The sequence below is a fragment of the Anguilla anguilla genome, chromosome 15, assembly GCF_013347855.1.
Source record: "Anguilla anguilla isolate fAngAng1 chromosome 15, fAngAng1.pri, whole genome shotgun sequence".
In the NCBI taxonomy this organism is placed as follows: Eukaryota; Metazoa; Chordata; class Actinopteri; order Anguilliformes; family Anguillidae; genus Anguilla; species Anguilla anguilla.
The window spans coordinates 18,967,058-18,988,597 of record NC_049215.1 but is presented as its reverse complement, the minus strand read 5'-3'; the positions used below and the strand labels follow the sequence as shown (position 1 = coordinate 18,988,597).

Sequence of the window (21,540 nt, the reverse complement as noted above, 5' to 3'; positions counted from 1 at the left end):
CCTGTACAGCAGAAAACTGCTTAAAAACATACAGGGAATATACTGCAGTGTTTGTGCAGTAATACGTGGATCAATGACACAAAATGGGAGAACTATGATAAAGGGATGTAGGATTTGAGAAAGAGGAGTAAGGCTAAATCAAATCACAGCGAGGCTGTGAAGTTTTGTTGTGGCCGTGGAGTCTGCTGAGCACGTCTCAATTTTGAACTCCAGGGGCAGATATTATGCTAATCTGAGGCGGAAGATGGCGGAACAGGAGGAAGCTCTTCTCGCAGCGGACAGCTATTCTCCTCCCTTCATTTCTTCCACTCGTCTGGGATGTCATTCTGGCCGTATCTTTGACAGTGTTATGAATCGAGAGAGAAATACATCACAGACCTCTGGCCTCTCCATTAAGGACAAGGACTCACCAGGGTTTAACATACTCTCTCCAGGAGCTGTTGGCTGTGTGCTCCCCTTCTTTGATGAATTAGGAGAGGGGTGTGGGGTTACCAGCGTAGCATGTGCTAATTTCTTGGATGGTGAAGAGGTTTCAATGACAGACTGGATGTCACTGGAAAAGTACTTAGCTGGGAAAAAAAATGCGAGGGTCATTCGATACCCTTGGAAGACTAATGTATCCTGTCCAAAAAGAGAGGTCTGTATTTAGGAAATAAGCAGTGGTTTGGACCAAGCCACAAAGAGGGATAAGACTGCACCAGGAGCTGTTAATTCTACAGTGCAGAGAACCCCCAACCTCAGATAAGCCACAAAGAGGATCATTCCTTGTGTTCCAGGAACAATTTGATGAGCATTTGCTTAAATGTTTTCCCTCAGATTAAGGGCAAAGCCCACTGCGATTGAATTGCAGAAGCTCTCTTCCATGGATGAGCTACAGTAAAAAGGGAGCTGCTGACAGAATCTCATATATGTCACAATTCCAACCAACACCCAATCATGTAATTATACTAGGTCATTCATGCAAAAAAAAAAAAAAAAAGAATGAATAAAAATAAAAGGGCACTTCCCCAGGAGAAAAAAAAAAATCAGATATCAGATCACTAAACTACAGTCAATACTTATGTCAGTTATTTTAGGGGGGGAGGGGGGGGAGGTCAGGGTTGCAAAGCTTGTTAGTACACAGTAATGACCCCCCTCCATACCTTCAATCCTCATCCTATACTTACAAACAGCCTCTCAGAGAAAGCCCTTTCATCACCCGTCACAGCTCAAGGGTGATGTCACAGAACTAGTCTCATAGTCCCATGATGCAATGGGCCTCATAACAATTCCCCTCCTCACTGAGATGTGGCTGTCTTTCATCAGTCACAGACTCACAATTTAGAGTGACTTCACTCCAGTGATCTTCTCTAGCGCACGCTTCAACAGTCCCCTCACATGAGCTAGGAGCAAGGTCCCTGGGCTGGGTTATACAGAGGGAGCAAATGTAATTAACCCAGCAGAAACAGGGGGCTGCCTATTGGTTCAACAGTCAAATTGTATAATCTCTGCTCAGGGAAAATATTTTTCAAATTTAGTTATTTGTAAAAATAAAAAAATAAAGTTAATTACATAGAAATGAAAAGGAAGATTATACTAAATTATACTACACACACAATTTATACTAATGTCACCGGATGGTGCATTGATTTGCAATGATGAGGTACACTGAAACTATATGTAGGTCATTATTTCATTCACAATAAGGAAAGTGAAAAGAAATGGAGCACTTTCCTAGGCTAAATTGAGTTTAGACCAGGGTTTCCAGCTTTCTGAAGCCAGATGTGATGTCACGAGAAGCCAAGCGGAACTAAAAAAGGCCAGACTTTGGGATATTTCATTACATTATATAACCAACAATTACAGATATTTCAAAAAATGTAAAACCATAAGTCACAGCAAAGCAACATTCTTGAAGTTAAATTTTTCTAAATGTGAATACATATGCCAATAGGATCTTGAAGGTAACATGAATCACTGGCTTTTTTTTTTTTTTTTTACATGCATACAATAAAAATAGACAATACTACCACTAAATACTAACTTTTACATGTAATGGATATGATTAGACTAGCTCAATCAGTGAAGCTCTCACTTGGAGTAGTGTCTTAATCACATTAATTGAATTACTTACCTGCAAGTAGCCTAAACATCACAACAGTACACTGAGCCTGAGCCTGGGCCTGAACACTGCCACCCCCCCCCCCCCCCCAAAAAAAAGGAAAAAAAAAGAAAGAAAAAAGCAGGAGATGAGGCATTATTCACATTAATAAGAGCTGGATAAATGCTGGCCACACAATGCAACAGATAAAACACTGAGCTTTAGCAAAATAATCAAATGTGGCACACAGTGCTCAGCAATTCTTTTTTCTTTTTTAATAGGTCTGTCAAAGACATCCATCATCCAATTCAGCAACCAGCTTTTAAAATTACCTGTTACTAATCAATTAATGTAATCACGTGATACCGGCTTCACCAAGACCGCATACACCCTTTAATGTCTGTTAAGAATAAAATACTCAAACAACAGTGAAAAAATAAACTCCCCTGATCATAGAAATCTTTGGAGGCAATGAACAACAGAGCCCATTGCAAAGTGCCAGCAGTTATGCAAAAAAGGCAAAAAGAGGGAATGGGAGACCACAGAAATGATGAGTTAGGTACATAACTGTGTGAGGCTTTAAACAAGCTGACAAAATGGACAGTCCAAGCAAAGAAGTACACATTAATAAGCCCAACTTTCTACTATATCACTTTGTACTGATCTTGTGCCAATGTGCTGAACCTAAGCAGGTGAGGGTTCGGCTACTACCTAGATGGGAGACTTCCAGGGAAAACAAAGTTTCTGCTGGAGAAGATGAGGGTGCGCCCACAGGGTGTAATCATCTTTCTGGATCAAACAGAAATCCAATTCTCCAGCACAGAGGGCACTGTGCTGTTGTTCAGATGGGACGTTAAACCAAAAGGTCCTGACTCACTGTGATCATTGTGGTCTCGTGTCAATTTTCCCAAAGAGCAGGTTAACCCAAGTGTACTGGTCCATTTCCCACAACTGACCTCTCAACATCTGACCACGTAATCACCCCCATTTCTGATTCGGTACACAATCCCTTTCATTCCCTACCCATATGGATTCCTCAAGTCACTACTGCAAAAGAGAACCAAATTCTCAGTTGACCTACCAGGTTGAATAAAGGGGGAAAAAATATACCAGTACTGGTCACAATGTGCACTGGCATGGTGAAAGGATCGGATATCAGGGCAGGAGGTGAACTCAAACACTGGAGCCCAGAGCATTAGCTGGATGACTGGCTCAGCAGCCCCATGTGGAAAGTTTTCTGATATCAAGATTGCTAAATGTCCTCACCTCGCATGACTCTGCATTTTGAAAAGGGAAAAGTGAAAGGCCTCCATTGACAGTCTGTGCACATAGGGAAACGTTTTCAAACTACATATGTAATGACTAACACTAAGCAGAAGCAGGCTCAAGGACGAAGTACAGGGTCCTTTCAAAACGTACTGGCTTTTTGAATACACCCAGCACAAGCACCAGTTACACTGAGGTTTTCCCAGAAGAAAAGACCCTCAAAGCCAAATGGGGGCACCCCTTTCATGTAGTATAACTGAATATAAGAAATAAAAAGTGCTTTCATTTCATCAGACTGCTTTTGAGTAGAGAAATAAGTTACATTACCCCACACGTCTGACATAAATATCAGAATAACAGTCTTTGGGTTTGATACAACTACAATTCACTTTGGCGTCATCCGAGTACTGAAATAGACTGGCGTTTTATTTCTACTTGAATTTTCTTTTGAGTTAATTTCCGAATGGCCAAAGTTAATTTAACTGAAATTACAGAATTTATATGAAGACATGACAAGCACAGAAAATGTAATTTGTTCTATTAAACCAGAACATGCTATTTTAGACTTCTGTGAAATTCTGTGATTAAAATTTCAGGACATCTCTTCTCAGACGGATCATAAACCAACTTTTGTTTGAAGAAACAACTGCAAAGCCACAAAACCACTCACTTAAATCCACTCCTCAATGTCAAAGAAAAAGCCAAATGGCATTAAGATACAATCTAGGTTTAGTCAACACTGAGACACAGATTAGGGATTAGAGATTAGCAATTTATCTGATGGATTTCCAGGGTATGACAGAAATTGTGTACTTATCATTGTAACAAAAATAGCATTGAAAAGCATGCTTGAATTAACCATCTTGCTGGTGATTTTTTGCACATATTGCTGAAATAATCAATGGAAAATGCTAAATAAACACATCATGGTTTAAAGAGATAAACACACCTGCATAAAACAGTTTCATAAAACATAACTGGGGTCTTTAGTATTGGGAGGGGGCTGGGGTTAGACCTCCTCTGGAGGAGCCCATTTCCTTTTTACTACACTCTGAGGGGGGGAAATTGGACTACAGCCAGCTTTTATGGGAGCATAGTAATTAAGGCATGTTCATGCAGAGAGTCGAGACTCACCAGCTTCTGGATACAGCTTCTGCTTATATATACAGAATTTTTATGCTACTTTCATACTACTCATTTGTACTAATGAAAACATGCAACGCAAACAGGCAGGCACACACACACACACACACACACACACACTTATTAAAGCATTTCATGTTAGGAAGCCTGCTGGAAGATACAATGGTACATTGCATGGTCAAAAGTATGTGGACACCTTACATCCAACATCGCATCCAAAATCAATCCACCTTTTGCTGCTACAACAACCTCCACCTTTCTGGGAAGGCTTTACACTAGATGTTGGAGCATTGCTGCAGGGATTTACTTCCATTCAGTCTGAAGAAAATTAATTGAGGTTGGGTACTGATTGGCCGATTAGGCTTGGCTTGCAGTTGGCTTTCCAACTGATTCCAAAGGTGTTGGACGGGGTTGAGGTCGGGGCACTGTGCAGGCCGGTCAAGTTATTCCACACTGATCTCGACAAAATCATTTCTATGTGGACCTCACTGTATGCCCGGGGACACTGTCATACTGAAACAGGAAAGGACCTTCCCCAAACTGTTTCCACAAAGTTGTAAGCACATAATTGTCTAGAATGTCACTGCATTAAGATTTGCCTTCACTGGAACTAAGGGGCCCAGGCCAAACCATGAAAAACAGCCTCAGACCAAGGGGTGTCCAGATACTTTAGGTCATACAGTGTAGCTTCACCACTGCACTTCCATCTTATGCATAACTTGAAAGTGTGTAAAAAGGGTGTAGGGCATGGGACTGTGGCAGATCACTCTGTTATGATTAATTTCTTATGACAAAAAGGACAGAGTGTGAACATGGCCACAAACTCCAGTTTGACAGAAAGGCATCTGTGTAGGAAATGATGGCTGCATCTCAGGGCCTTTAAAAAAATATTGCATTGCGCAATTAACAGAAGTAAATCGGGAAATCAAGATTGGTGAGTCAATACAATACTATGGGTATAAAGGCCCAACATGGATTTCATGTTTTATCAATTATTAAAATTCTGCACAGCGCTAATTATTAAACATACAACATGATTTACAACTACTGGGACAAGAAAACCTAAAGCCTTAAGTAATACATAATAAAATGCACAAATGTGCTGTTACAAGTAATACCATTTATAGGGCTGAATATAAGCAGAAACTCCTTTTAGTGTGATCCCCGCTTTTACAAAGCTGCTGTATTTTCTATTTTGTTCTTTTTGTGGCAAGAACAACAACTCAAAAACAGGAGACCAGGAATGGAAACGCGCCTTCAGAGGATATGTCTTTAATGCTATTGTCAGGCCATTTTCCTAACAGTCATACGTGATCAATACTGAATGCTTCACACAACATAATTCAACAAGAATTAAAAACAATGAAAACGATAATAAAATAACTAAAAATAAGGCATTGGTAAAAGTGGATACAAAAAAATGTCCCCATGGTTCATAACAACAAAGAATTCAGTACAAAGAATTTTTTTTCTTTTCTTTTTTTAAATTAAACATAAATAAAAGAACTTTGCTTTACAGAATAGTCAAGGTTGAATAAAAGAAAATGGGAGCACCAGAATAAATGTGCTTAATTTCATCAAAATATTTCACAAACAAAAAAAATATATATTTAAAAAAAAAAAAAAAAAAAAATCTGTGGCGTAAATGATTTGACCTAAGGATAAAGCCAGCCTGTTCGGGAGGGAAATTGTGCTTGTCCTGATGTGGAATCTCCTCTGAAAGACGAGGCTTTAAAGCCTCCTTACTGGGTACTGAGATACGAGCAGCGGATGCATCTTCACCTTGATCCTGCGAAGGGTGCTTTGATGGCCTCTGCCCTGCAGCGGGCCCTTGTTCATAAATGAGTAACACCTGCTTAGCTGTTTATTGGACCTCATTGCCAACAATTAGCCAATGATAGCCTTATTAAACCTAAAGAACCGAAAGCCTAAAGAGACAATTCAGCTAAACGGTTACAGATACAGTAACACAGCACTGAACCGGAGATAAGTGCAAGTCGATTAACAACAATAAACAAAAAAGGGAAGAACTGGATATCACATACTCCCAGAAAATGTTACTTTCTTTCATATCACTGTCCACATGTCACCTTATATATAGCCTTTATTAGCTGTGTATTGTCAAGTGTACCGTTCGATTATCCCCGTTTGCTTGTGTCCTCTTAGCGCACGTTCCCGTATGACGCAAGGCCACCTTTCGCTGTGAATCTCTGAAACTGGCTGGCTAAACGTGTGCGTGATGTAAACGCGTGCGGCCGGCGTGGCAATAATTTGACACCCTGTTTTCGCGTTGGCTCTGCCTTCAATTTAGCGCAAAGCACAAAGGCTCGTTGTGCTGGTAAACATTCCCCCTCCTACAAAAGTTCAAGTACGAACAGTTAATAAGCCATCGTCTGGGTACCTACATACCACTCCACCGCCCCCAGTATATACACACCGTCGTAATGTTCAAAGCGATCTCAGAGGTAATGTTAATTTTTTTTTTTTTTTTCCAACAGTGTGTGAAATTATCAGAAAAAGTCATTTAAGCTCTTTTTTTTTTGTTCAACAAGGTAATAAAGAAATGACCTGATTATTGTGCTTTCACACACACTGAAAGCAAAAAGGTCTTCAGTTTTTCCAGAGGGATCGTTGAAGAGGATGCTTGCATAATGAAAACAGGCTTGGAAGTATAAGACAGGCAGAGAACTCCTCACTCGCTCATCCGTAGGATGCTCTGTGACTGGAAATAAAGATACAAAATCAAAAACAGAAGTTAGAGCTCCTTTTAAAACCAGAATAAAATATTTATTTGATTTCTTTTTTCCACTACACGCCTTGCACAAACCCAAATGTACTCCAACAGGGGGTGACTAGTATTAAATCAAATCTGTCTAGCGTTTTAAATCAAACACATTTGAAAACTCAAGGACACAAAATTATTACTGGATCAGGCCTGATGTTCAGTCACAGTCTCGCTATGGAGACAAAACCACATGCATGGGCTATGATTCTAACCAGAAGTCCATTTGAAATGCATGTTCATGGATGGAAAAAAAACTTTCACAGATGACATTAAAGAACTGCTATCTCAGTGCAAATTCAAGAAACTTCAGAGAAGGATTCTCCATGAAAAGGCCAGCACTAATTATTTGACATAGTTTACAGAGTGAGAGGTCCTGTACCAGCGATGAAGCCTGGCTGTGTGAGTGAGCCACAGAGTGGGAAAATGTATGGAAATTTACTTCTTGATGTCAGTGCCAAACTAGCCTTCAATCAATTTCCACCTATCACACTCTTTATTTGGTCTGTCCCCTTACCAGCCAATCAGAGATTCATACTTACCAGGGGCTTTGCTAACCAAGCCTCCTCAGAAATTCTTGAAGATCTCCAAGTCCTTAGCGGGCACAGGCGGCTCCTTCTTCCAGTCATCTTCGGGGTAAGCGTCAAAGTTGGACGTGTCCCCCTCGTGAGACACTTTGGGAACTATGGGAGGCTGGGGGTAACAGCCAAAAGAGGACAGGTAAAACAAAGAACGAGGAGACTCACAGTTATCAAACATCTCACTGTCCCATGCAGGGACATTCAAATCTGTCCCCCGATGGCAAATATTTTGTATCTGCTTCAGAATTTGCCACATTCTACCCATCAACAATGGGAAATAGCATCACAGACAAAAAAACAAAGAACAAATAAAAATGTAACTTAAAAAGGTCTAGGTTGAGGTTGGGTCAACCTAGCATTGGTGCAGTCCTTACATTTGTTTCTTCCCCATTCCAGCAGTCCAATCCAATATTAATTAAAATATGCATGTACAATTACAAGTTGCCAGTATCTTTTCCCCATATTGACTAAGACTAGGCGGGTGACAATATAAAATGTAGATTGTATGATTATCTTACAATCCAATATCATGATTTGGATCATGATATTTGATGATATTTCTGGTGTCATGATCATATTTCATATTTCAAAATCACAGTATACTCTCATACCAGTATACTAACACACCCCTACTTCAGATTGAGTTTAATAAATTACCTCTGCAAAACTCTTCAGCGTTTAGACACGAACCCATGTGATCACTTGCATTTAACTTTCAATGCCTGGTAAAACTGCTGCATTATTCTAAATCCTCTTGCCCGATTGGCTTCTCCACCAGGCACATTAAAAGCAGTGACTGAGAAAAAATACCCAGGGGACAAATGACCCAACTGAGACTTAACCCCACAGCCCAGGACTATGTGCGGATATAAATTTGTTTAACGGTCACCAGTAGCTTTAATTGGATGAGGTACTTATCTAGAGCGCGTACTCATTTAAATTTGTGAATGTAGCATTAACTTGATACAGTTTAAGGGGGGCACTGGGGACGATTAAAAGAAAATTTGATTCCCGACTACAGTATAAAGTATTATAATGAGGTGTACCATTAAGGGTGAAATAAAAGGCGCGAGCGCTTGCTTATCAAGCTGTTCTACTGCGAGCGCACGAATAAAAGAACATGCTTAATGGCTCTGCACTGCCAAAAGTAACAAGGCCATGTTTCCAGTATACTGTGAGCCCGTGTTGAGCAACAGTAGCACAGATAAAACGAAAGAAAAGAAGGTCACGCAGAGAGCTCGTTTGTTTTTAAGGGCGGTGGGGAACACACGCCGGCTCGGGGCCAGGTGGCGGCCGGCGGTTAACAGCGAGAGCGCGGGGGGTAGCCGCAGGGCTCCGGGGGGGCGGATTCGCATCTGGGCGTGTGCGGTACGGCACCACTCACCTTCAGCTTCCTGAGAGGTACGCCGTCCCAGTCCACGGTCTTGAACCACCGGTGCTTTTTCACGTCGTCCGCTCCATTCTGAAAGAGAACGGCGTCGCTGCTGGTGACTTTGGGCTCGTGCGCTCAGACGCCATTGCGTTTCCTGATGCTGCCCTTCTCGTCCGTGCCAGACGCCTCATCAAAGCCCAACCATTCCCATCCGGCAGCACCCGTCTATTTGAGGCCATCTCCTGCAAAGCTTGTCCTTTCACATTTTACCTTCAGTGCGGTTTGCACTATCTTATAACTTTTCATGCTGTAACATTTACCTCAAAAAAAATGCAGGAATTGGCTGGATTCCTGGTGTGAGGACATGACCGCAATTTCGATAGCAGACTGTCCTCTGAAGGTCAGTCCAGCAGCCTCACAAAAGAAGCGCTGTTCCTCTCTCAGACCAAACCCTTTGTTCCCCTTATGCGACTCCTGAGGAAAGCTCAGAGGAAAGGGCCTGACCCAAACCATCGGAACTAGCCATCATCCCCCAGTGGTCCCTTTGCTTTAGCGCTTGCTGGTCTGAAATCTTAGCATTCTCAGTTAGAACAGGAGACTTCTATATAAAGGACCATCTCCACGGAGAGCGGAGCCAATTGTTTAAGTAAGTTTGCACAGTAATACACAAGCGAAATAACCACAGTGACACATGGGTTAAACTATGCCCCACCATTACATTCTAAAGCACAGGTTGAACTGTCAACACACCATTTGAAATCTACTCAGTTTTGTTCTGTTTCTGCATGAACAGGCACTGCTGAGGTGTACCCGTCTCTGCTGGAGGGGAAGTGGACGCAGAGCTGAATAAAACCGCCCGTTTGCCTGGCTGGCAGGGGCGGTCCTGCTCGCTCCACAGCGCTCCTAAGAATTACGCTACGAGGGCTCCCCAAATTTCCACCTCTCCGAAAGTCTTGTCCGGACCGCGCCGGGGACCCGCAGAGCTTGGCGCAGCACCCTGCCGCGGCGGCCTGCGGGCTATCTGGCCTGTCCGAATGAGCGATGCTGAATTAAAAGAGCCGGGCCCCTGATTAGCCAGCGCCGCGCTAGCTGTGCTGCAGAGCCTTGGCACGCTGACACCAAGGAGAAACCGCGCCGCTGGGATTACAAATTACACTCGTTATGAGAGCGGTAAAACACAGGGGTCTCGCTGCTCTTAACACAGAGGCACATTAATGTGGAAACAAAGCAGCCAGTCAGACCCGGGCTACTTAGAAAACAATACGCCTTCCTGATGCAAGCAAATCCTGATTAAGAGTACACTGACTTTTGCCAGGCTGTGGCAGCTGTGGCTCTGGCCTGCCCTTCATGTTCGCCCATAACCCCACACGCTAGGCGTGGATGCGGAGACACCCCGCACGAGGATGGGGGAGGCTAAACAGGCTTGTGGGGGTGATCTGAAAGGCCGCACGAGTTCCGAAACTGGCGTGGGGACAGGACTGTCCAGAGTGTAGGCCCACCTTTGTGAAAGCCTCTTAATGTGCCTGCTAATTCAAAACAAATGCTCATGCCCTGAAGCCTGACACTGTCAGGAGGGTCCCAGCCAGGGACTGCAGTCCAGAGCCGACTCTCTGTACTAAAGAGTCCTTCTATACCACGGCTGCCCAATCCTGCTCCTGGAGATCTTCCATCCTGCAGGTCTTCAGTCCAACCCTAATAAAGCACAGCTCATTCAACACCTACAGATCTCATTCAGCTGCTAATAAGTAGAATAAGGTGTGTTAAACTAGGGTGGGAATTAAAACCTACAGGACTGCAGATCTCCAGGAACAGGGCTGGGGCAGCCCTGCTCTAAACAGAACAGACTCTCGCTCTCCCGGGCTCTCCACACTGCTCTGTGACACGCTCGGTGACACGCTCTGTGACACGCTCTGTGACATGCGCGTTAAACACGCGGCTCTGCACCGCTGCCCCGGGCCCCAGAGCGGAGCAGCCCGCGCAGCGCCCGCCACGCTCCGCTAGCCTCCTGAAACACTGCGTCCTCCCAAAATCACAGACCGAGGCGTTCCGGCCGGGCCGGAAACCCAGACGGGTGAACCGAAGAGGGGCAGCGTACGGTTTACATGCCGAAAGTCATCATCTGAAGATCCGGTCCCACACGCCGTCGCCGTTGGGATGAATGGACGCTGCTTTAGATGAGCACTGGCACATCTCTGCTAAACGGCACATGTTGCCAAACTCATCACTCCATTTAACATTTTTCATTTTTAGAATGCTTCCAGGGAAAACTACCAAGATTTAAAACGTGCTAACGGCTACTGGAGTAAACAGGGAGACCTGCTCAGCTAGCTGTGGACTGTACAATCCTTACCCTCCGATATTTTTAATCATTTGTGTATTATCTGCTCTGCCAGTTTTGGTGTGAACTGGGTGTAAGGTTGGGAGAAATCACTGGACTCAGCATTCTGTAGCCTTATCGAAGCTGTACAACACTGCAACTACACAAACTTTATAAAAACTGCACTGTATAACACTGCAACAACACAAACTTTATACAAACTGCACTGTATAACACTGCAACTACACAAACTTTACATAAACTGCACTGTATAACACTGCAACTACACAAATTTTACATAAACTGCACTGTATAACACTGCAACAACACAAAATTTACATAAACTGCACTACTTAACACCAACTACACAAACTTTATAAAAACTGCACTGTATAACACTGCAACTGTATAAACCTCACAGAAACAGCACGGCACAAGAAACACTGCACACAGTTTTGACTCAAGGGGTGTAATTACACAAAACATTTATATATGAAAAATTTCTGGTTAATTTCAAAATGATATAAAACACTCAAAGCAAATAAATGTCCAATTTTTTCCTGCAGAATCACTTGGCCAATAATCTGCATTGCAAAAAATCCATTTAGAAGGATAAAGAGCATTTAATGCGCACTGAATACAACTGGTGTACGAGTACTGGCGCAAGCACATAAAATACCCTGGCATTCATATTCAAAACATTCTCCAGGGAAAAAGCCCCACAAAAGGAAAAAAATAATAATTCTACAACACATTCATTTACTGTAAACCAATATCAATGTAATCTGCAATATATTCATTAAAACTAGCCATGAAAAATGCTGCCTCGAGTCTGGAAATGGCATATTTCCACTTAGATGACGTACTGTTTCTTTTTAATACCACCCAAGGGCTGTTTGGAATGGCTGTCACTCAATTTGTAAGACCAAATGCTACATGGCAGGTTCTGTACAGCAGCCAAAATAATAGAGCTTACAAGAGCCACAAAGGCACAATAAGAGAATTGAATCAAAAGGATTTGAAGTGGAAACTGGCAGATAAAATATCTTCTGTACACTTTCATGCAATGTTTTTCACCGCAACTTAAAGAAAATAAAATATTTAAATGTATTATGTATGCATAATAAAACAGATAAAACCAATGTAGCGCACATTTTTTTTGCAGAATTGCACCATTGCGTGTGAATGGGAAACACACTTTTAAATGGCGCTAATGTCAAATAAGGAAGAATTAGACTGCTATATAATTTACACAAACACACACAGAACATTCCTATATGCTAGCCTGGTGTTTTTCCTCAAGTTGCCTTACAGACACTACCCTGTGACAGACGAGAATCCTGTGACCTCTGACCTCTGACCCAAGGTCACTGAAACAGCTTTCTAATGGGGCACTGTGCCCGAGGCCGCTTCTGGGAAGTGCTTACGGATGTAACACTCAGTTAAAAGAAAAAAAAAAAAGAAAGGGCAGAATATTTTTGAAGTGGCTGTGCTTTAAGCCCGCTCAGAAGCCATGAACCACCTCCAGCGGTGAGTTTTGTGATCTCCCCTCTGTAAAAACACAGAGGACGCATGCTTCTCTGTAAAAGGTTATCTGCGCTCTGGAGCTCGTTAAGGGTCGCAGCAGAGAACACAAGACCTCCGGGCCTGCGGAGGCAGGCCTCAACTCATAAACTCAATAAAGCCTTCACAAAACAACAGCTTTGTACTGACACACAGCAGGTCTCACGCTTTTTTACTGAACTACTGGGGACACGTACACCCAGACACACCACCACGTTTGGTGTTGCAGAACTAGCAGTTTTGTGTCTTTTTAATGCACTGACCTTCAATGCAGACATTCTGAGCGTGGGCAGGACTGAAATGGATTAAGCCTTTTTGTGCTTGCGCAGAGAATGAGGCAGACCAAGACAACAACGTTAAGGAAAAGCACACAAAACGCGCCGTGGGAGGAAGGACTCTCCGTTTCGGGGCTGTCCATGCAAAACAACACAAGAAAATGTAATAAAAGCCCGCTCCCTCTTCTTCGCTCACCTTCATGTTCCCCAGCCTCCGTGCCCTGTCAATGACCAGGAACTTCTTGATGAGGTCCCTGGAGAAACAGAGTGGAAGGGTTCACATTCAGCCAAACGCCTCTTATTTTCTCAGCATTTACCCTGCAGTCCGCGGGTCAATAACAAACCGAGACGGCCTGTTCCTGTCCTTTTTCATGTTCCCATTTCACCCTATGGTTACATGACATGAATGCATAACAACAGTCCAGGCTATTCAGGTTAAATATGTCCTTTCTTGAACATAAGGACACTTCATCATATGGGTTGCCCCATTATAAAAGCACATTTCATACAGCCATTTCATTTTCCGGAACATTTCCCATACATCACCAGTGTCATTATTATTATTGTTGAAAGTGTTTTATCTATGAAAGCAAGAGCGATCCCAGCGGATGGCATTTTCAGACCACCCCAACATGTTATGTGGCCTCGTAATTTCACTGAGAAACCAGAAGTGCTGTTCAGAGTTCACCAAACACAGCTCAACAGTTCACAAGTATTAATATCTCCTTCTTGAGCACACGCAGTACAAACGAGCATCATCATCATCATCCTCATCCTCATCCTCTGCGGCAGGAGCTGTGCGACGCTCGTCGCTGATGACTCTCAGCCGTCCCGCGGGGCGGTGGAGCCTCCGTCACAGGTGCAGAGGTCCCAGGGCGCACCCTGTAGACGTGAGCCGTGTCTCATCTCCATGGTGACGCAGCGAGCTGGCTGAGCGCGGGCCTCGGAGACGCAGCGGCGAACCCGAGAGCCCGCGCCAGACCGCTGTCGTCGCGCTGGGCTGACGGGCCCGGGGGCCGGGAGGATATGAAAGCTGCCGGCGTACATATTTACTCCGCGGTTATGACATCAGGCGCCTTCTTCAGGAATCTCCTTACACAGCGCGGCCCCCTCTCCAGATGTCTGTGAGAGCCTATACATTCTGCTCTCTGAACTTGGAGAGTCAGCATTCAGTAATACTGCTATGGCAGAGCCTACATTTGCCCTCAGTTATAAGCGTTTCATTTAATATGGGGGAGGGGTTTATGGTGGCCTTGAAAGCAACAGAGTCAAATGAGATTTCAGCGACGATGCTGACTTTGCATTTAATGAAGATCACGGAATACACTTCTCACAGATTAGTGCATTAAAGAGGCAGACTAGCGCAGCTCTTCAGCATATTCCAGCTGCTTTACACAAGGCTCCTCTCTCTGAATGTCAGTACAGGGCAGGGCCGGAAGCTGTGTCCCCTCCTGCCTGTTAGGCCTCGCACCCCCCCCCCCCCAGGCGTCCCAGGCCTGCCTGCAAACGGAGAGCTGCAAATGACTTTCTCTCCTTTTTCCCTCCTTCCCCTGCGTCGGCGCTGAGGGAAAAGCCGTGGCCCACTCACCTAAACCGAAACGGAGACTGTGGTGGACCTGCAGCGACCCGCCCGGCGGCAGACGCCGGGCCGCGATCGGGCCACCCGAGTAGCGGCAGGAGCGAGGCGCGGCCCTCGTACGGTTACGGGACGCTACCGAGCGCCGCGTGTATAAGCACTGTGGAACAGGCTCTCTGTTAGCTCTCTACATAGAGCTAGGAAACAGAGTGCTGCTACAGGGGTGAGCCGTGCACACTGAGCCTGTTGGCACATCATACGGTACGTGACATCAGAGGCGCGATATAGCCGCGGCAGCTGCAGGTCTGTACGCCGGGCGAAGCACTGCTGTCCCGCCGGTGAGAAAAGCCTCACCCTGACCCTGAACTTCTTCAGTAAACATCCACAGACTGCGATCCGCTGTGTGTAAATCTGGGCGGGTACAGGCATCTGCAAAGCACACAGGCTGCACACGGCCCCGACACCTACGAGGCGGAGGGAGAAATGAATTGGCTCGTCTCCATCTGACGACCTGGCATGAAAATCTAACGTTGCACCCGGCGGGCCGGGCCGTGTAATCCCCGCCATCGCTCGGGCTGTCAGAGCGCTGGGGGTTATTTACGGCGGGGATTCCCCCGGAGCGGCGCGCGGGGGCCGTTTCGGCCCCGGGGCCCGGTCGCCGTAATCTCTCGCCGCCGTAATATACGAGCGCGCCCGCCTGCCCGTCCTCAGCGCCGCCGCCGCCGCCTCCCCGGACCGGAGGGCGGCTCTGAAGTCTGAGACGTCTGCGCGTCTGGCTCGTAAACGCCATGGCCGCCGGCGTCTTAACCTCCGGGGCGCTCCCGCTGCCGTCGGCGACCGGGGCCTGTAATCTGCGCGCATTCCGCTCGTGCCTCGGACGCCCCCCTAACGCGCTCACGCTTACGCTGCTCCCTGTAAAACAGCAGAGCTGCAGCAGGCTGGCCTGTCCCGCAGGGAACCATAACAGGGAGTGTGTGTGTGTGCTACCATACCGGCAGAACGGCACACAGCAAAGTCACCTGCGTGCCTGTCAATCACATTTTCAGTTCAGTCAGTTCACAAAAATGAACTGAATAAATAAATTCATTTCTGTGATAAAATAAGCAGGATTGTCTGATGATTAGATATCTGCATATTATTTTTGTATGCTCCCATGCAAAAAATAAAATTTTTTCAAATAGCGAGTGTGCAAAAGCAGCACTGGAGAGGTCTGACTGATGGCTTAAAAAGGCACTCCATTAGTGATGTGCGTATGTGATTGGTTGAGTCTGAGAACATGTAGTTGCTGAGGCCGACCAATGGTTGCAGCAAGAGTTTCTTGACCGATCTAGCTTTGCGCATTTCATGCCCGATGCTCATTATTGCAAGTTAACTGAAAGCTAATGTGGCAGTCAACAGACACGGGTTGTCTTTCTTCATTAATTGTACGCTTGGTGATTAGAACAGATTTTTCTAAATTTAATTTATCGTTTAATCTGCTTGACATGATGTGAAGAAAGAAGCTGTGTGTTTAACTGCCAAAAGCTTATTTGGATTGTTGGCACACTTGTTAATGAAGGAAATGAATGAAAACAGATAGAAACCAATCATGAGTTTAAAGGGAAGTTTTCCAGCTGGCCTATTTTCAGCTCACCAGCCACCACTGATTAAAAGTCATTTCAATGCTGTCTGCTACCAATTGTTTGGGTCACAGGCATAATTTAATTAGCTACGTTTTAAGTGTGACTAAAATTTCCAGATTCAGTGACCGGTATTTATTTGATCACTCATTATCAGCCTACAGCAGGCTACAAAGCCCAGCACCCCCTGCCCACGCCAGTGCACTTGACATCCCACACGCAGAGAAGCTGTTTGGATTGGCCGAATGAGAGATCACCAGTCCCGCACTTCAGCGTGAATATCGACCAATGCGCATCGGCAGCTGGTACATCCTTACATGAAATGAAAAATCCTCAATAGGATGTTAAACGTAATTTTACAATCAAATTAATTAATTTTGTGTACTGACTGGAAGTGGAACCGACCCCGAGCCCTGCCGTAAAGCTTGTCCGTTGAACCTGGCGCCGTAAATCAATATGAAAAAAATCAATAGACAACGGGACGAATTCTCGAGGTTTCGTGAATATTAAAGGGTCGGTATGAACGATGTGCAAAAGCAGAAAAATTCAATGGTGTCTTTGACGGCAAAGTCAAAGTGATATAGCGTAGGGTCAGGAATGTAGCATAAGGTTCTGAATGTCAGCCCCAAGCGCCCACAGACACACACTCTCTGTTCCTATGGGGTCATGATAAGGCAACGGATCACGTGGGTCCTTCGCATGGAAAAATCATCACAACAGAGTCAGATCAGGGCACCTGCTGAATAAAGCATGCAATCAGGTCTCCAGATATAATAATAATAACAGTAACTATAATCTGTACCCTAACAGGGTGCGCGTTCTGGACAAACCGCTTTCCCAAAACAAAGCCGCCTTAGTCTCAGGCGTTCCAGGTCTCCTTACTTGACATAGAAATCCAGATGGCGAGGGAAGTCAAGCTTTCCAGCGAGGATCTTCTGATAGATGCCAAATGGATTGTCATCAAAAAACGGAGGATACCTGGGAGGAGAAAAACAAAGGAAAAGATGAAAAAAAAGAGCAAGTGATTCATCATTCCGTCTGAGGAGAGAGATTATGAAGGCTTTGGCGCATTTCGAGTCGGGTTCTGTGAGAAGAGTCAAAACAATCGAGTTTCAGACGACGGCTCTCACATGAAGCGCTTTTTGAACGCTTTAACGAAACGCAATTTGGATCCCCGTCAGCTGGAAACGACGGCTTTTCAGAGGAATCCGCGAAGAGGGCTTAAAATAAAGTCCCCTTTCAAACAACCCTGAAGGAGAGAGAGCTTTATGAAAAGGTAATGCACGTTAAATAAGAGCGCACAGGATGCTGAGGCACCAAGGTACTATCCCCCCACACATGTGCCCTCATTCCAAACTCCCCCATCAGACCCCCCACGCACAGTCACCTTTTCTCCCGGTAACTCGCTCAGAAGAACACATCTGTACCCTGTCTGAAGGCAGGGACGCTAGCGCCGAGCGATTTCTCAGCGCCAACCAATTACCTTCAGGTTGCGTAACACGCCAAACTGCGGGGGTGATGCAAGTCTGCGGACGGCAGGCCGATAAAGCCAGGTGTCCTCTGGTCTGACCGCATACAGTACAAAAGTCTCAGAAACCCTTCGGGTCTTAAAGTGCTGGACGTACCTCAATCCAGCTTTTTTCTTTTTTTTTTTTTTAAGGCATAATTTAAAATAATTGTCAGAGATTTGCCTGCGGAACAAGCCAATGTGAAACTTGGAAAAAGGAAATGGGTTTTCTGGATGTTCTTAGTCTCTCCAAGCTAAAACGTGGTGTTGAGAAATAATCTCATCTTTGGACAGATGAGAACTCTGCAAAACTACGTATTTCTCTTGGCAACAAACAAAAAAATCTACAAAACAAAAAAACACACATTTCTTGGGAGTTTCGTGTGTTGAAGCGATATAAATAAGTGACCAAAGCAGACATTCCATACACTGTACTTTTTTCCTTGATGATTTTGCATGTTGAAACTGGCGGACTGGAAAACTTACAGAAAATTGTCAAAATGTCACGACATTCTCCGGCCGTGTTGGGAACGTTGCCAGCGCTCAACGTTCCAAAGGTGTGTGGAAATCTCATTACAAGTTTTAGAGCAGCACTGAACAGAAAATATAAATAATCGACAAAAGGCCAATGTGCGATTAGTGTCACGAGCTGAACGCATTAGAGGTAAGTGTTGCAGTGGGAAAAGCAGGACAGGCTAACTTGTGAACTTGAAAAAGCAAGGATCCCTCAAAGGAATCCCCTTCATTCCCGTTCATTCTATGTTGGGAGGTCACTATAGAAAGAGCAGAGGGGCAACGTGATTTAAAGTGGGGAAAGCGTGGATATCGGTACTCCTGCTGTAAGTGCCGGGCCAGAAACGAGTGTGGCCATTAAATTATACTACAGGCGTTTAGCAGATGCTCGTATCCAGAGCAACTTACACACATTTTTTACATAGCATTTACACTGCATCCATTTACACAGCTGCATACTGAAGCAATGCAGGTTAAGTACCTTGCTCAAGGGTACAATGGTAGTGTTCAACCAGGGAATTGAACCTGTGACCTTTAGGTTACAAGACCAGCTCCTTACCCATAATACTACACTGCCGCCACCCTACCCGGCTGCTTAGTCCGGGCACCGCTGCTCTCGCCTGCTGGATGAAGACAGCGTGTGCAGAGGCGAGGTTGCCCTGGTAACTGCTAATGGGCGGCCGTGCGGCGACTCGTAACAGATGGGGTAATGGCGCTCTGGCATTACGCAGCTGTGGCTCAGGGTTTATGTAACGCCTGAGGCACGGCCAAGATTCCACTCAGAGGAGCCAGGAGACAGGGAAATAACAGCTGCCTGCCCGGGGTCTCTACCATTGGGAACAAAACGGGCTCGTGGGATCAAAGGCTCCCGAAAAGCTGAAGCCAATCTCTGTCACAGTCGCTAACTTCAGTCAAAGGAAACGGCGAGTGGTAACCAGTGCTTAAAGCATCGAGGAGGAACGTCTTACCTTTCACAATAAAATATGCAGCCGAGTTCATAAAATTTTCACTTGGCTCCATACATTAGCTAAAGGAGCTGAACCCGGGCTGCAGCTCGTAGGTTGCAGGGTCACGGGCAGGTGGAGCATTCCGGCAATGCCCAGCAGTCCTCTGAACCCGGGCTCTTTCGGGTCTTGCTGGTAACCTCGTGTGGAGCCCGTTGCGTAACTCGGGTGGGTTCGCGACCATCGCTGAGGATTCGTGTTGCTTCACAGACCTAAGGAGAGGTCTTTTTCGGAAGCCCTGGTTACATTTTTTTTTCCCCCAAAGGAAAGCACGAGACCTTTGGCTAAACCAGCATGCAATCATAAAGCTGCAAAGGATGTCCAGACTCAAAGGAACATTTGCTTTGGCTCCTGAGCACTTCCCTCGCTGGTTGAGACCACAGGAACGGAGGACAGTCACTTTGGGGGTTGACACTTCAAAGGACTCCAGATTTACAGGAGTGCATCTGAGGCGGCAGGATGCTGTAAATATCCTTATCTGGGGCTAAAGGGGGACGAGCCGCTGTATCTGGCCTCGCGCCGACAACCAGCCAGCCAGCCCCCATCGCGCCGCGCGGTGTCACTCACTCACGAGGATGACCAGGCCGTGCCAGACGAGGAAACAGGAGATAAGCGGCGGAGGAACAAAGCCAAACGGCGAACAGCGAAATCTTTCGAAGGAGGCTTTTCGTTGGGCGCCTCAAACAAGCCGAGGTGTACTTTCACACGAGCGCGTCCTCGGGGTTCATAGTTCTCACAGGGGTGCAGAAGCGGCCCCCTTCCCAGACGGGACGTCCTATTTGCTTGCGCCGCAGAGCAAACCGTGGAAAGCCGAGCTTCCTTCCCGCTTCAGCGTTTGCCGAGCGGAAGGGCAGGCCAACCATAACACCCCCCACCCCCACCTCCCAACCCCCGCCTGCACTCATGGCCCGCGTTCGGGCGGAGAGGGGTCAGGGGGACCCTCAGGCCCTGTGAAAGGTACACACAGAAGCAGGGTAGGAAAGGGGACGTGACCCCAGTCCCAGCCATCCCGCTGGGACACAGGTCATCAGTGTGCTGCCGTGGGGAAGGGGGGCAGAGGGCCAGACCTCATGGGTAATGACTTCAAATCCCGAGGACGGGGTTGACACTGCTGCTGCATTCAAAGTCAAGGTGCCGGACTGCAACTGCCCCTGTCACTACGCCAACAGTGTCACGCTGCTGACAGAATCTGTACAGCTAGTCTTTAGCCCATCAGCTAGCTACCAGAGCTCAAATCCAACCTGCACAGAGAGGAAGGAAGGCTAAATGCTGCCAAAATAACATGCTTCACAAAAGCGTTCTTGGCTGGTACAGAGGCAGTGACACTGAACATGTCGTCGCTCTGAGAGATATCGACTAAAAATATTTAGACAATCTGTAAGCCATCAACTTTCTCAGAAGGACAACCACTCTGCTGGACAAGTCAAAGGTAACAGATGGGTATATAGACACACTGTACTTCCTGGTTAAAATACCTCAGAGCCTGTGGCTCAGATCTCTCCAGAATGAAAAAAAAAACCATGATGGATGCGTTCCGGCGTTTAGCCGCAGGTAGGAAAGCAGAGCAGTTTGCGAATTTTCCTCCACAGCCTCAATTACCCCTTCACTGCTACCGCACAGACACACAAGCGCTTCAGACTGCACGGGTGGTTAAAGTGCAGCACTGCTAATTAAAAGCTGATTAACTGCGCCAGCATATTAACTACACAGCTGGACTTCTACATTCCAGGCTCTGACAATCAATCTCACCGCTGCTCAACACTGCCCCTGCTGGCCAGACTTTTACGCCTTCCAGAACATACAACCTTGGGGCACGTTTTAATCAAAAGGCAAACCTGCAATGGTTTCAGAGCCCTGGGCTTGCCAGTTCAAAGAGTGGATGGCAGCACAGGGGTAGCCTACCTTTGCTGTAATATGTTCAGCCATTTATGTCTTAAAGAAT

The 21,540-nt window shown here is 45.8% G+C and overlaps 1 protein-coding gene across 1 annotated transcript in view; it reads right to left on the bottom strand.

Moving 5' to 3' along the window:
* Positions 1–5,741: 5,741 nt before the first annotated feature.
* Positions 5,742–21,540, bottom strand: part of prkx (protein kinase X-linked) — a 51,727-nt gene continuing 35,928 nt past the window's right edge. Inside the window, exons 5-9 of the mRNA XM_035394353.1 lie at positions 17,457–17,552; positions 13,576–13,633; positions 9,237–9,314; positions 7,814–7,964; positions 5,742–7,211 (exon numbers count right to left, since the gene is read on the bottom strand). Coding sequence (XP_035250244.1) covers positions 7,839–7,964; positions 9,237–9,314; positions 13,576–13,633; positions 17,457–17,552 — 358 coding nt within the window. The 3' untranslated portion in view covers positions 5,742–7,211; positions 7,814–7,838. The remainder of the gene's footprint in view (positions 7,212–7,813; positions 7,965–9,236; positions 9,315–13,575; positions 13,634–17,456; positions 17,553–21,540) is intronic.